The sequence below is a fragment of the Triplophysa rosa genome, linkage group LG10 (assembly GCF_024868665.1).
Source record: "Triplophysa rosa linkage group LG10, Trosa_1v2, whole genome shotgun sequence".
NCBI lineage: Eukaryota > Metazoa > Chordata > Actinopteri > Cypriniformes > Nemacheilidae > Triplophysa > Triplophysa rosa.
In genome coordinates, this window is record NC_079899.1 from 3,167,056 (window position 1) to 3,183,898 (window position 16,843).

Sequence of the window (16,843 nt, forward strand, 5' to 3'; positions counted from 1 at the left end):
TGAAACTGAGTCATGTGTTTGAGTTTTGTTGGCAATCGGTGCGTACGTGCATAACACAACACAAATATATAGTGAATCAACAGTAACGCAGGGATAATGCAATGATGTATTGTGTTTAGTTCCGCCCAATGCACGCCTTCAGGAGGTCGATTGTTTTCCGATTGTACTGCTGTATCTGTCTATTATAAATGTGATCAAAGACTCTTCAAAGATACGAAGTATGCAATACTACTCTATAGGTACTCAAGATTAATATGAGATTAGCAGAAACTGCGTGTGTACGTCTGCTTTAATATATTTTTTATTATTATATTTTTTTATAATTTTCAGCTTGCCAATTATTTGGGTCTTTAATAAGACTGCTTAACAACCAATTTTACTTTTTGACCTTCATTATGATGCAACAAAACTAGTTAATTCATAAGCAAATTTGAACATGGACACGACAGAAATGATCTAGCATGGCACAGTATAGATACAGATGTGTTTCCATAAGTATGTCCGGATGGTTCTGAAGAGCAAACACATGTTGCTTTCATCTCTGTCAGACAGCACATAACTTTAATGTCATGTCATGCTTTGGACGGTGAAGATCGGAAGAGGCGTTAACCTCTGCTGTCACTCTGCACACTACTAACATCTAAACACTTCAGGTCAACAGGGTTGAACTGTAACAGTGAAAGCAACATATTCTTTAGGATGTAGACTTGAGCTTTAAAGTAGTTTACAGTGAAGTGCTGAGAAGATTACTTTTGAAAAGTAATCTGTCATAACCTTACAAATTAAGTTAATGCAATTGACTGATATGTAATCAAGTAATCCATAAAATGTCATTGTATTTGATTATGTACATTTTACAATGTAATGTAATCTACTGGCACTTGATTTTTGTAATATGTTATGTAATATAGATTACATGCAGTGCGCAGGGTGTCTCTCGTGGACCTCTCGTCCAATGGTAACATATTCATGTACCAGGATAGCATTTTTTAAGACCCCCTGAAGTGCCCTGAACTTTGCACCTTTATTCAATGCGTTGATGTAATTTCCACTAAAACAGGAAGAGGAGTTGAGAAGTCCCTCCCCATTCAAAATTGCCAATAGTATTCAGTTTACCTGAAAGGTGAAGTGCAGGATGATGTCATAAAAACTGTTGATCCATTTTGGGGGAAGTTAGAGACTGTAAGTTTTAAATATCTTCTAAATGTGTGTTGTGTCAATGTTTTGGAGCAAACTAGTTTATAGATATCCTTAAAGACCCCCCTGTGGTGAAAATCAAGTTTTTAAAGTCCCAGTAAACTTAAAAATTACAATGCCTATTTTTTCATGAAATATTGCAATGTTTATTGTAAATAGTTTATCAATGTGGGTTAATTAAATTTCTTTTTAAAATTCATGTGCCCTCATAATCTTTGGTTAAAATCTGTAAATGCACTTCCGTCCTGTAGTGACTATCCATCTTAGATGGCGTGTGTTAGATGGCTTGGGCGGAGCATCCATTAACTCCTCCCCTTCAACTGTCAGTCTGCTGCCAGTTCCATTTCAAAATGCAACGGCTGTTTTTATACATGCAATCAAATTGCAGAGAAAGACAAAAGCCACGGCCACTATTTTTCTCATTAGAAATTCCATTTCATCAAAATACAGAAGTAAACACGATCGCAACTTCCGGTTCACGGGAACTTTAATGTTGTTTAAATGTTTATGTGGTGTTTTAATGTGCTTTAAGACAAACCATATGTAAATTTACGATTTTAAACCATTGCTGAGTATTTTCTCCACAAAACTGCAGTTTACCAAAGACAGTTTGAAACTGCTCCAGTTAATGACGTCCTAAACCTGTAACCAATCACATCAACTCATTTGACCCCATAGATCAGCAGTTTGAGGCATGAATATGCAAAGTGGCACATAGATTCGGGCTAAATTGATCGCTGCACTGCTGTTTTAGCAGCAGCTGGAACTGCAGAGTGTGATTGAGTGGAGGCGGAGCTAGTTTGCATATTCATGTATCTGCGTATACTTAATGAGGCAAAGGTGTAGTTACATTCAAGCTATTTTAAGGAAAGAAATTTTATTTTGAAAGGAAAAAAACATTTAAATATGTCATTTTGATGGTCAAAGTGGACCACAGGCAGACTTTAAGGCTAACATATTCATACTAAAAGCCACAAAATTTTAAATTTGATTTCGTGGGGACTTTAAGAACCATGATATTGTGTTGTAAAAACAATCTTGAATCTTTTTTGGTATTTTTTTAGTAGTGCCTTACTGCCTTTCACGCACTAGCAAAAGCAGAGCGTAGCATCTCAATCTTGCCTCTGTATATTGCCTTCTCCTCTCCTGCTGGTCTCGGCCAGCAGACCCTCACCATAGGATCTGTTTCCAATTATGAGCAACATTCCACACCAGGGTCAACAGACCGTGTGCAGTACCTTCTTTTCCATGTCACTTCTCTCCTAACCAAGTTGTATAGCATTCATAATTGGGAGCAGGTAATGTTTCTTGCTCTTTAATTGAAATGTTCTTCTGTTTGAAGGCAGAGACGTGACCATTTGTCGAAATCCTCCCGTCTGCTCTTACAACACAGACATTTGCCATTACTGAGAGCACTATTCCAGCCTACGTTTTTCTATTTAACCCTGACTAAGAATTGTGAACAGTTGTATCTGGAGTCATTTTGAATTACTAACTGCAAAAAACACATAGCAGGTTTAATTCTACATATTCTAGAATTACAAACTGGAAAACAAAGTGTATGCTACAGGTACTCGGGTTACCAAACGCTCTCTGGTAACATGATAAGCGATCAGTTGGTCTGTGAGAGGTGATGTGCCTGGGGTCAGAAAGGGTGATGGTACAGGCACGTCAGAGAGAGTTAAGGGTGTTTTTATTACCTGAAGGTTCAAAGGGTCCAGGGTCAGGCGGACCATCAGAGAGGGTGGTCTTCTCCTCTCCAGCCAGTGGAAGACTTTCACCTCCCTCAAACATGCCAAACACGTTCACTGAGTACTTAGTGCCGGCCCTGACACGAGAGCGACAAATCAGTTCTCATGACACAAAATGTTTTCATCTGTCAACATCTGATCAAGATTTAAACCGCAGACATGCACCACAGCTATTGCTATAGTTGAACTATTTTTGTTCCCTTCATTGTCACATGGAATTTATTCATCTCTAAATGTCCATGAAGTTCATAGGGACAGTATAAGTAAACTAGGAAGTGTTGACATTATAGACAGAATTAATGCAGGAATGAAGGCATATGTCGGTTATCTAATTCAGATCTCTAGAATTTAGGAAAATATAACTTTAATTGGGAAATGTTTGGATGAAAAGTGAGCATTTCATACCAGTGGGAAAGGCTGATCTAAATGTTGATTTGCACTGTTTCGGCAGCATAAGCCAATTGTAATGCTTCTTTTTAAAATCTAAATTAAATGTATATTTCATATCTTCCAAAAAGCATGCACTCATGAATCATTCACAGTAAGACCAGGAAGATGCAATAAAAGAGTAAATAAGGTAAATATGATGTCGTGTTGACTTTAAAGGAGTCATGAATTATGACATCAATTTTAACCCAAGCTTTTGTTATACAAGATGGAATCTATTCAAGCGAACATCCTGTAAGTGTCAGAACTGAAAACGCCCTTGTTACTGAAATTACAACTGTTATTGACACCAGGCTCAGTGAACGCCAGGTCCTGGAATGCACCTATCTAGGTTGAACACCGCCTCCACAGAAGAATATCAACGCCTACTTCTCTAGCCCCGCCCACAGGTTTGTGCATGACAGTACTGAAGTAACACAAGTTGTGCGGAACCAGATAGAGCGAGCAAGCAATAAACATGCCGTTAAAGATCGCAACACAGCCGCTGCATAACCTTCCTTCGGATTCCGACATTAGTAATGCGTGGTTGAAGTTTATTTTGAAAGACGTTCCCAGCTCACGTGGGTAAAACATTGAGCGTTTGTTCGCTTCATTTCACCGCGGATTCCTTTGTGAACAAGGCACAGGTCGACGCTGGATTTGCGGAGAGACTAAAATTAAAAAGCGGTGCTGTGCCGTCATTATTGGATCTGATAGGAATGGCACACAAATCTTATGTAAGTAAAACATATTTGTACTATGTGTCACTATTGCTTTGTTAGAGATCGCTTGATATGCCCTGATAGGCCTATTCGCACAGGATTAGTATTACCTGGGGACCTCTAGTCATTTGTAATAATTGCAGAGGTTTTCTGTGATCTTAATGCCATGCGAATCGATCATGTGTGTAATTTGTAAAGTAAAAATTCCCCCGCAAATGACCTACCATAATTTGGGTCTCAAATGCTGACAGGTACGGTCATATATCATGAAACAACATACAACTATAGGCTATACAAACTATACGCAAAGCCTTTCCATCACATCCAGGAAATAAGTCCGTAAATTTGAGTAAAATCACAGGCTTCATTTATCCTGTGCGAATGAGCCACATGAAATACAGATGTGGGGAGGTCATTTATAAATCACACGAGGTCCCCAGATAATACTAATCCCGTGCGAGAAGAGCTAATGTGTAACCTAACGTTACGTGTCTAACCAAATTCACAGAAGGCCCCAACTAAGTTTACTACGCAAACTGCTATCCAATCATAGCAGTGGGCGTTTACTTCCAAGTCTTCAATGAGGAACGCCCATTAAAACCGAGTGTTTGTCGAGCCGGCCTCAAAACCCAGGTAGAAAATAGCCTATTACTTATTGATTTTGAATGTAAAAACCACGCGAACGTCATAAGTAGACCTCATACAACAGTATAAAACGATAAACAAGGCCAGTTCATGACACTCTTTAAACAGGCTCGTGGGGCACAGTCTCAGTGTGCAGATGTGTATTGTGAAATATTACGTCTTGCATTGACATCTTATACCTTAACTCCTCCAAAACAACAGTGTTGTCATAAGGGCCGACCAGCAGCTCTTCCAGGTCCACTTCATTCTCAGCGGGATGGAAAATGACCTTGTAGCCCTTCACGTCTCCAGGGGCTGGGTCCCACGTAACCCTAAAACTGGTCTTAGTGGGCTCGGAAGTTTGCAGGTTTCGGGGAGCTTTGTATGGAGACACTGCAAAAAGAACACGGAGTCACATTAAACCGGTAAACGCCGGCAAATAAATTTTAACCTCAAGTCGTTGATCAGAGAGACGTACATGTTGTTCCTTCTCCTAGTCTTGCTCTTCCATCTCCAAACTTGTAGACGGGAACTACAGTGATATCGTAAGTGGTCACGGGCTGCAGGCGTCTCAGGACTAAAGTGTTTGTGCCTCCTGGTGCTTTGGAGGCCAACTGACGCACATCTGCCTGAGGTTTGTACGTCACCCTGTAGTTGACCACGTTACCGGGGGCTGGTTGCCATGTCACCCGCATGGTCCTCTCCGTTTCTTCTGACACCGTAAGAACTCTAGCAGCGGCCGACACTGTTGAGATGAATGAGAGGCGCTAAGCATTACCAGACAGATCTACACATAATTCTCTTCAGAAAAGTTCTTCCGTTAGCTTGATCTAACGCAGACTGTGAATATCTGAAGTGGGTGAAATCAGACATGGAAAAGTGTTTTTACGTCATGCATAGTACAGACGTTCTGAGCCTGGCCAGGATGTTCTCTTTTTATGCCGTGTGTTTGTACGCAGAAGGTAATGTAATAAACGGTCGGGACGTTCGCCAACCTACAGAGCACTTTTAGATGGACAGACATTGTACAAATTGCAAGTTTTATGGATGGAAAACAACACTTCCAAGTTTTCCAAAAAATCTAAAGGCACACAGTGTCAGTCGTAAGGAATAAAGTGATGGCAGGCTTAAATGCAGTCGACTGTGCCAGAAGTCTGTTTTAACTGCTTCAAGTAGCATAGTGTGAAAAAGATTCTCTAGAATAAATTTAGTTCATTTGGGAACGGACCCTACAATACTGAAGTGACGCGCGCCTGTTCCATTCAGCACGAGCTGCAGCAGCACAGAGCAGGAGTCACGTGACGTTAGGCAAGTGGCGCGACTCGCAAGCTGTGAACAGGACGACGGCGGATGAGAACTTTTATTAGTTTAATTTCTGACATTTTTCTAGCACAAATAGGACACCATTTCAAAAGTACAGAGGCAAAGGCGGAGAATAACGCGTCGGAGTACAGCGCCTGTGTAGGTTAATGTGGTGTCACTGAATTTCCCTTTTTTTGTTATGCAGTTTCAAAATACAACAAATGAACATTGAATGTAGAAAAGTCTGCTTGGGCATCTTTACAATGCACCGATGTTGTTGTTGTGCAGTCTAAAATACAACATCAGCATGTTTAAATGTAGGAAAAAACTTTGGGTGTCTAATGGGGCAAAAATGTAAAAATACAGCATAAGGGATCCCATATTTAGGGCCATATGATTGAATCGCGGAATCCAGGCATAAAACAGATTTTGCTGTATAACGCGGAATGGCACAGAATCTGGCAAATGTATGTATTTCTTAACCAGAAAGTAGCACCGAACAGCTAAATTCAAATCGTGCATGAATAACTTTAGATATATTCAGATGGTGTTTAAATATGTAATCTGCAATTGTTTTGCATGTGCTGTCAAACACCCTTTGCGACGACCCATCAAAATAAAAGTCAGGTTAAAAGTTATAACACACCCACATTTTACCAGACCATCCCTCTTGATTTTTTTAAAATAATTAAACTACTGAGTATATTATTTACTTAGTAAACTAAAGTAAATTTGCTAGTAACATTATACAAAATTTGAACTTATTATAAAAAATATTACTTACATTTAAGTAGACAGTAGCCATTTTAATTTTTCCCTGTATGGTTCAATGTATCTACTGCAGGTTTTTAATATAGTTTATAAGTGAATACTATAGTATACTGAAGTATTTTTTCATGTGGGCAAATATATTACTATTTTATAGTAAAGGACGGAAAACACTGAATCCAGAAAAATTACAACAGAAAAAATGTAAACGGATTTCTTGTTGTTGTTGTGTCATCCCTCATATTGCAAGCCATATCTCTCCGGCCCCTCATTTGGGATGCTTTTCATGAACTGGCCACCATGACAAACTAATTGAATAGCCCTGCCCTAACGCTTGATATGTATGAGGATTGAGGATGTATGAAGTTGTGTAATGTGTGTCGAAATCCTGTTCCGCTTTAATAAAGAGCATGTGTAGATCATTAAACCAATGACTTCCATAAACACGAACATATGTAACCCAAATCCTTCAACAGAGGAAACAGTGGCAATGACGCAAACCTATGGCAATGACGAACTCTTGGCATTGAGCTTATAAAAGAAACTGTAAGTCAGTCTTTCGTTTTTTCCACATCAGGAAAAACAGCGAGACATTTCTGTATTAGAGCCTTTGTTTCCAGCATACCTCAACACCCCATGTCTTTATGTTACTGATGCTTCAAACATCTAATAAACTCCAACAAACATAGGAAACGTGGATAAAAGAGCAGTTTTCGAAAGAAAAGTGCAAAACTCATATTTCTGAATAAACCTAAACTCCATTCATCACTGCTGCTCACATATGCAGATATACTTCATCACAGTTTTTCTTCCATTATATACAGTCTATCAAGGTTTAATCCTCTCAGGACTGGGTTACCTCAGACAAACAGAGAGAAGGTAAAGAGCATTTGCTCGTATGTTAGATGCATTAAGGGGGCGGGAATGGATTTACCATCTGTGGTCTCCTCTCCGTGCAGTGGTTTCCCCTCCTCCCGGCTGTAGGCAGCAAAGACAGAAACCTTGTAGCGGGTTTCCGGTGTCAGCCCGTCCAGAACCGTGGTGGTGATGTCCCCAGGGATGGTTTTCTCTCCAGATTCCTCTGAAAAGAGGGATTTCCAGGTGACCCGATAACGGCGAACGTTGCCAGGGGCGGCAGTCCAGGAAGCTACGAAACTGCTCTCGGTCACATCTGAAGTAACCAGATTGGAAGGAGATCCAAGCTCTGAGGAATTGAGGTGAAAAAAGAGAGGAATTACTTAAAACAGGTCATGTTACATGCATAACTTCAGAGAGAAGATTAACACGAACATATGCACGATAAAAAACATTATATACGAAACACAGAATTACATTCTGGATAAAAATGACTTCATATATCCACTAAGGAAAGCAAAAGGATTGCATTAAAATCTAAAACTCGAAATCAAAAAGTTTGGTCTTTTCTCTTTTTTGGCCAATGAATCACACTCAGAATACAAAGTCGAGAGAGAGTTTGGTGCTCAATTATTTACAATGTCATCGTGTATGTACAATATCAATAATCACACTTATTAAAATCACAGTTATTGTCAATATTGGTGTACTGTGACACCCCTTTTTGGTGGTCACTCTATCAACTACACCATGTCATACGGATTTGAAATGAACGAGACAAAAAATATTCATTTGTTGGGTGAAGTATTGTTTCAAGTGAGTTTCTGCCGTATTGTCTCAGTTTACCGGCCGGTAGCTCATGCGATTGTCTTGAGTTACTCTGTCCATAACACATGCTGAAAACCAGTACTGCAAAAACAATCTCTCTCACTGCTGCCACACATCTGTCACCACTTTCCATTGAACACAAAACCCATCCATTAAACCCAGATGGCTAAAACTGCAGATGTAGCTCTCTCTCTCATCCATGCCATACCTAACTACCCCCCCCCTTCCTATGTTGTGTGTTGAGTGGGATGAAGCAACAGAGAAGCCCAAGCAGAAGTTACGTGAAAACGTAGGAGCGTCGACAGGCAAGTCAATCTTGTTAAAGCGTCTCCCTCTCAGCGGTTGTCCTCATCCTGTTCTCCTGATGAGCGTTTGACCTCAGGACAGTCACCTGTCTCCCACCCGCTGAGCCCTGTGGCCGTAATGCACGCCTAACGGACCATTTGCCAGACTAAATAAATAGCTAGAGTAATATAGCAATTACTCTGCGTCATTTTTAAAACAAGCACGAGATACCTTACCGATCTCTAGGGATGGGGACTTCAAATCACGGATAAATGCTTAGGAAAACTATTGTTCCGATTTCATTTCAGAGACCGTTTCAAGGTCCATTTCTTTTAAACCATCTGTACAGCGTTCTTTATGAGGTTTGGTCAGTTGGCTCATAAAATCTTGAGGAAAATAATAAGACAATACAAATGGATTCTCTGGATTTTCTAATGGCAAAGATGGATGCCCGTGGAAAGGTTGCCAACCTAATGTGAGGGTGTTTTGAGTGGTTTCAAAGTGTCTTAAGCCCCAAGGAAGAACAAATCACGCATGAGATCTTTTTAATATCTTAATTATTTCTCTTAGACATCAATGAGATAAAATGGAGAGCAACTGGAAACTTTTGCTTAAGTTTCATCTGCATCTAAGATATTTCTACTGAGACATCTCGATCTCAACAATGTCTCAAACTGAGCTCAGATGTGTCAAGTCTGCAATCAAAAGTCAATATTATTGAAGAACTCAATATGAGCTCAAAAATTTCTCATCAAATTTACCCAAATACAGATTATTTTACCTCTACAATCTACACTCATTTTACACCTCCACACTCTTCAATTTAGGGATGGGTACCGAGAACCGGTACTTTTTTGGACCGGTGGAGTATCGATAAGCTTCATGACAAACGATACTGCTATCGATACTTGCGTTGTTGCGGAAACCCGTCAAAATAAAAGTCCTTTATTTGAGAACAAGTTATAACATTGTTTTTAATAATTCGGCCACAGAGTATATTTACTTACTTTAGTAAATTGAAGTAAATGTGCTAGTAAAATTATAAAAAATAGTACATATAATTAAAAAAATATTACTTTATTATACTGTACTAATAGTACTTAAATTTATGTAGACCTAAAACCAGAAAGGAAAAAAGAAATAGGGTCTACCAGCCAAATAACCATAGTGATGTAAAGTAAATATGTTGAATTACATTACGATGTGCTCCTATGCACATGCTAAGTGCCGTAAGTGGTATGCTAAGGAACACACAAACGTTTTGTTATGTGGCATTTTCTGTTTGCTCAGAAGTATTTGTAAACTGCCGTTCTAAAGTTCAGCTGTAATAAAGAAACTTAAAATGTTTAACATCTTGTCACATCATGTGTTTTTGCATCAAATTATAGAGCGTAGTATCGATAACAGTATTGATAAGTACTGGTATCGATAAGCAGTATCGATATCGATATCGGTATCGATAAAATCTTAACGATACCCATCCCTACTCTTCATGGATTTCAATAATTACAGTATCAGTTGACACTTAAATGAACCACAACTGAGAACTCCATCAAATCTCTTGAGCTATAAAATACTTAGCAATAACATTTTCCTCTATATCTCAATTTAAATCAATAACCCAGGCATGACCAAAAGTAACAGTGATTCGAGAATTAGCGCACACCACTAACTAATCCAAGATGGAAGAGACAGAAAGGTCAGGACTCAGTGCCCGGTGGCAACACAGAGGTCTGTTTTTTCTGACGGAGTGCAGAAGAGAGCAGTACATGTGCTAATGTCATCTGCAGGCTGCTTTTCATTACGCTGGCAGATGAACGGCCAATGCCATTCTGCTGCGCTAGAATGCTTAGTTTACACACGCTACTAATGAACAATCATTTGTGCCATTCTGCTTTAATAGAAGATGTGGCCACATAACAGAGATCCACCAATGCATCAGCTTATTAATGCTCTTCTACTTATAATGTTACGTTCTGAGGCCAGATCGAAAGCAGACGCCTTTTGAACTCTCCATATGCTATTTTTCATTCTTTGATCCTTGTTTTTGCATTCCATCCAAACAAAATATTGATGCTAACCGAGAACAGAAGTTCCAGCATCAATGTGGCTTTCATCCTGAATTACTCCAAGTTTAAAACACCTTGACGTTCAAAAGCTATGTCCTTGAACCCAATACATCCCCTTGACCTTAGTACTGACCACCTCATGCATGTATTCACCCTCATTCAAACTATATGAGCTGTTAGGACAAAGGGACATCAAAAACAGGCTATAAGGTATGTGTCTCAAGACCAGTTTTCTAAAATAAACCTTGTTTGATCCGCAGACAACACCATCACGCTACATTCAAACACAAAAGTAAAAGTGCTCCACTGAACTATAGATCATTTCAATGCGTAAAACAGCAGTCAAGTGCCTCTCAGAAACATTCAACTTTTATGTTTTATCTAATATCAAACTTACAATTCATATAATAACTTTAAAACTATTGAATGATGACTTTACACATTACAATAGCTCGGTAATTTGCTGTTGGTCCATCTGGGCAGCCATTGAGTGAGGTCTGTCCTCTCCTCACAGAACTTAATATATATTCAGTGAAACAGAGCAGAAGTCTGGCTCAGAAACATAGTCCCCCGAGCCCAGTTTCCACACAAACAATCATGAGACAAAACTCATGCTGACTGCAACCACGTTTACCAGGTGTTAAAACACACCAAAGGCTCACTGATACATCTGCTGCAAACTTGGAAAAACCCAAAGAAAAAAACCCTTTAACACGTCTTTCTTTCACATTAAGGCCATTATCAGGAATTAAATAATACAAATACAATATAAAAAACATAGCCTGGAGTGGCGATCGTTGCGATCCAAAGATATTAGATAAAGCATGTATCTTCAGATTGTCCAAGTGCATAAAGTCCAGATGTCGCACTCACAACAAACAGGTTGATTGGTCATTATGGGTCTTGCCATAAATGCACTGGCTTATAACTACCAAACAGTGCAATGAGTCGGAATTCTTTTGTTGACTTTTAATTATGTAGACCTGTAGATACACACCAGCTTCTGATGTTGCTTGAATTGTTGCTGGGGTTAACTTGTAAAAAAAACATAAGGCTAGACTAGACTAGAATAGCATAGTTTCTGGAATACTAAACAGTATACTTCAAAGTAGAAAAAAATAATAAAAATACCCAAAATGACCCTTGAAGACACTTATTTATATATCGAAGACCATATTTATATTGTCAAATTATTCAAAAGGGCTAAAGTAGGTATTTTCTCCTCAGGAGACCCAATGTAACTGAAATACTCTCAGCATCCGTCCCTGAAGCTCTTGTCAAAGGTCACTTCCTAATTGCTAGACTGGTTTGGCCCCTTACGCATATTTCTGAAGGTGGAGGGCAGTAACTGAAACAAAGACTGTTGTGTTATCCACCAGGACATAGAGTTGAATGAAGCTCAGTTCAGAGAAATTAGTCACGTTTCCTTCCTTGAGTCAGCATGAATAATCACCATCTTATGAAGTATGTGCTTTAATACACAGAGGGTAGTCATTAGTGGTTCAGATTTGATGTTGTAATAATTTTTGGGGGAAACTTATTATTGTGGCATTTATTGCAAATTCATCATTCATTTTGACATGTTCTTTATCAGTTAAGCTGAGATAGGGATAAACTTCACTCTTTGCCAACAGTTGCTGGTAAGGAACTTACTAGCAGCCAGGTACAGTATTTAGATTGTAACATTGAAAAAGTGGGACACAAATGACTAAATGTAACAAACATCCCTTGAGTATTTAAAAATGAAACAATCTCTTGAGGTTCTTGTTTTCGCTCGCCATTCATGTCGTGCCAAGCATGAATGTGGAAATTTGTACAAGCTCAGCTAATTCATCTCCTGCCCACATGGGGGAATTCAGATGGGTCATGGAGAGTGATTTAACCACCCTCTCATTATATGACACAAGTGTGACTACAGGGAGGACTGCACATTGCAAACATGTGAAAAAAAGAAGTTACCAGGTCTCTTACCTTCCAGAGTGGTGCCTGTTCCCAAAAGTGGATCTCCGAGCCCAGAAGAGTAACGGGCACTAACAAACAGCTCATACTCCGTGTCAGGTATCAGATTTTTCAGCAGAGCAGTGGTTGTTTCCCCTTTCACGTTTATTTCTTTCCTCTCGCCACCATCGGGTTTGTAGGCCACATTATACTGAACCACATTTCCTGGAGCGGCCCGCCACGAGAGCCTCATGCTGGACACGGTCTCATTGAAGACCCTCAGATCACGCGGAGAGCCCCGAACTGAGAGAATCAAAGAGATGGAATTACTTTTATTGTCATTTTGTTGAAAACAAATAGGGAGAAAAAGCAACAAGTCCTCCAACAGTTCTGACCTTCTTTAGTGGTGCCTTCGGTGTCCAAGGAGGGCCCATTTCCAACGGCATATTCAGGGTACACTGTGACACGGTAGGTGGTGATGGGTAGCAGCTCTTGGAGCACGATCGTGACCTGACTCCCATCGGTCTCTGCTTCCAGTTTATCTCTCCCACCCACAGGCTCATACAACAGTTTATATCTCAGCACTGCTCCTGGTGCGGCTTTCCACGACACACGGAAGCTGTCTACGGTCTCCTCGCTCACCATGAGGTTACGAACAGGGCCTTTCTCTAAATTATGAAAGGGGAATGTGTCATCGATTATATGCAGTTCATGAACCCTACATCGTACAATAAGCTGTATATTTAAATAATTGGATTTGGATATGATTGGATACCTTCTAAAGTCGTCTCTTCTCCCGTCAAAGGAAAGCTGTCTCCTTTGTCATACTGAGCGATGACGTTAACCTCATAGGTGGTCAGGGGGATGAGATTGGGTAAAATGACAGAGGTGGTGTCACTGTCAACCACCATTGAGATATAGTCTCCAGTTACATCAGCCGCTGGCCTAAAACGCACCAGGAAAGACTGGACATCCTCTGCATCAGAAATCCATGAGGTCCTGAAGCTCCTGGAGGTGATTTCAGAGAAGCTCAGAGATCTGGGCGGAATTAAACCTGCATGGCCAAACACATATTTGTGATTTGAAGGCACTTCATATGTTGGACTTACATATTTGTCTAACACTGGTGGACCTAAAATAAAATCTAATGTGGCTGCAGAGAGTCTAATGTATGAAAGTGACATTTAGAACAAGCAGAGACTTATTCATAAAAACAGGACTAAGGACACTACATCAGAAAAATAATACTGCATGTTCAAACAAAGACATTATAATACAAATTTTGGTATTTTGTTGTCTTGAATTAAACGGTAGTCAACCAATTCAGTATTAATGTGATCATTATCAAGATACCATCAAATATTTCTTCCAAGGTTGATTAATTCAGAGCAAGACTCAACATATGTTTCCAATGTCTAATATTACTCCAGCAATTGTGTTTCTTGTACAGCTCACTTATGAAATAAAATGTCTTTACTCTAATGAAGAAAACAGACACTTACTTCTTTTCTTGATGTTATGGAGCTCCTGCTCAATTCTTAAGCAGATGGATGTGGTCAGTTCCTTTGAGATACGCTCAAAAGCATCAAAGTCTTCCACCTCAAACACATGGTTATCAGCAGGAGCATTGGCAATCGCCTCCAGCTCGGTGCGTACTGCTTCCTTCACTCCCACAGCAAAAATCTCAACATCTGCATTCCTCAGTTTATTGGCCGGATCTTTAAAGGAGTCTGAGGACTTGCCGTCCGTGATGAGGACCATGACCCGTGGAACATTACTGCGGGCACCCCGGCCGGTGGCGAAGATCTTTTCCCTCACGTAGGTCATGGCCTTACCGGTGTTGGTGGATCCTCCACGATAGGGGAAGGTGCGGATGGCCTTGACCACTGAAGCGATGTCATGGTGCTTGTCCAAGGCGAACTCAGTGAAAGGATCCCTGCTGTACTGAACCAAGCTGATCTGCACTTTATTGGGTCCGATGTCAAAGGAATTGACCAGCACTTCGAGGAAGGCTCTAACTTTGGCGAAGTTAGGCAGTCCTATACTGTAGGAGCCATCCACCAGCAGAACAACATCGGCCTGAACTTCAACCTCTAGAGAACACTCTATAGAAGACAAAAGACTGAAATTTGAATACTGATTCAAATAAATAAGCAGGCACTGTAAAGGTTTTCAATTACCTTTTTCTACTACTAAAAAAGACTACTTTTTTATCGGTACACTTAATCTCAAGTTTCCCTGTAATGTATCTACTGTAGATTGTTTTTTATAAAAAGCATCTGCCAGATGACAAATCAGTTGCTAAAATCTAACCTGTAGATATCTTCACAGGCTGAGTTTTCTCTGTGGTAGTTCTTGGCTCGCTTGGGATTAGGTCTTTGAGGGCGAACAGATTGATCTCGTATACAGTCTCTGGTGACAGATCTCTAACGTTGGCCATGGTCATTGTGGGCCCCGTGTATAGCTCCTGCCTCTTGGCATCGGCAATCGTGGGAATGAGCTGCAACTTGTAGCCTGTGACATCTCCACGAGATGCATCCCACGTAATCCTCATGGACTTGGAGGAGATGTCTGTTACTTTGAGGTTTGAAGCTGGTTCGACAACTGCACAAAGAGACATATATAATCAAAGGTTTGGTTTTGAAAATGGGTAATGATCCAATTATTTTATAGATCATCCAATTTTATTTATCAGTGCCTGTGTTGGGTTGTACCTTCCTCTCCGCTTACTAGGGTATTTAGCTGCTCCTCCACTCCGGAGCACACCTCACTGATGAGCTTCTTCTGGACCTGATCGATCATGTCGAAGTTCGGAACATTATATACATGCTTGCTGTGAGGAGTAGAGGCTATCTCCTTTAACTCATCCTCATCTGCTCCTTTGATACCTGAGTAGGACATAATAAATTTGATTAAGATCTTAAACTTGAAACCTTCACTTGAAAATGCTTGATAAGAGATATAGAGATACAAACCCAAGACAAAGATCTCTACTCCGATGTTCCTCAGCCGTTCGGCGTACTCCTCTACTGGGTCCTGAGACTTTCCATCCGTGATGATCATGGCTACTTTTGGGAAGCCTTTCCTGGAGCCGGCTGTCTCGGTGAAAGTGTTTTTTACCAGATGGTCCATTGCATCACCTGGTTGAGCATGAAATACATCAAAATTATGTTCATGCCAAAGGAAAAGCTAGCGAAATGGAATCCCTTATAAATGACACCAACTACCTTGAAAAGCATATTGTAAGTTTACCAAAGAAGTTGTAGTTGGTTTATACTAATGTTGTTCTAACAAGAGCGCTTATCTCAGAACATGCCCTACCTGCTGAAATCATGGAAAGTCGATTTTTGTCACGCACCTGTCATGGTGTTACCACCCTTGTAGGGCAGATTTTTGATGGCTCGTAGAAGGTTGGGCCGTTTGTAATGCTGGTTCAGATTAAATTCTGTTCTGGTGTCTGAGCTGTACTGTACCACAGCCACTCTGGTCTTATCCTCCCCAATGTCAAAGGCTCCTGCCATGGCCCCAATGAAACTCCGGATGTATTTAAAGTTTTCTCTTCCCACACTCCAAGAGCCATCCACCAGAAAAACCAGATCCGCAATGGCACTCACTGAACATTCTGCAAGACAAGTGAAGTAGGAGGCATGAGAGAAAGCCCGTGCCATTACCCACAATCTAAGTGGAAAATTAATTTAGCGACTTGCAATTTATGCCTTTCAGAGCAAATGGAACTTTCAATAAATTTCTGTTTTCTTTAATCAGCACTTCAAAACTTTACCCTGAACTGGCTTTTTTTTGGTTATACTATTTGGACTCGCAAGAAAAGAAACGTGAGTGACTTGGGTTACGACTGTAATCCTTTCCATGAGTTTAAAACATGAGTGTATGATGGTCAATCCTTTAGGCTGGAAAGTGACCTCACCTTTCCTCTGTATTATAACAATCTATCCATTCAACAGCGCAAAGCAATGCATTTTATGAGCTCTAATTCTATTTTATGAGCTCTCTTATCAGTTCTAATTCTTCGGCAACCTTTCTTGTCAAGCAGTAACAAATTCACAAAGCCCACAGTGGT

At 40.2% G+C, this 16,843-nt stretch overlaps 1 protein-coding gene across 5 annotated transcripts in view; it reads right to left on the reverse strand.

Annotated features, from left to right (window-relative positions):
* col12a1a (collagen, type XII, alpha 1a) overlaps positions 1 to 16,843 on the reverse strand; it is a 57,556-nt gene that overhangs the window by 35,515 nt on the left and 5,198 nt on the right. For 4 of the 5 annotated variants that reach the window (XM_057343197.1, XM_057343201.1, XM_057343196.1 and 1 more), the window contains 12 exons: positions 16,124 to 16,387; positions 15,741 to 15,905; positions 15,480 to 15,653; positions 15,079 to 15,369; positions 14,268 to 14,870; positions 13,541 to 13,819; positions 13,161 to 13,433; positions 12,799 to 13,068; positions 7,725 to 7,994; positions 5,199 to 5,465; positions 4,921 to 5,113; positions 2,898 to 3,025 (listed from right to left, as the gene is read on the reverse strand). In XM_057343197.1, the coding sequence (XP_057199180.1) occupies positions 2,898 to 3,025; positions 4,921 to 5,113; positions 5,199 to 5,465; positions 7,725 to 7,994; positions 12,799 to 13,068; positions 13,161 to 13,433; positions 13,541 to 13,819; positions 14,268 to 14,870; positions 15,079 to 15,369; positions 15,480 to 15,653; positions 15,741 to 15,905; positions 16,124 to 16,387 (3,177 nt within the window). The remainder of the gene's footprint in view (positions 1 to 2,897; positions 3,026 to 4,920; positions 5,114 to 5,198; positions 5,466 to 7,724; positions 7,995 to 12,798; positions 13,069 to 13,160; positions 13,434 to 13,540; positions 13,820 to 14,267; positions 14,871 to 15,078; positions 15,370 to 15,479; positions 15,654 to 15,740; positions 15,906 to 16,123; positions 16,388 to 16,843) is intronic. The other variant, XM_057343200.1, reaches the window with a different exon arrangement.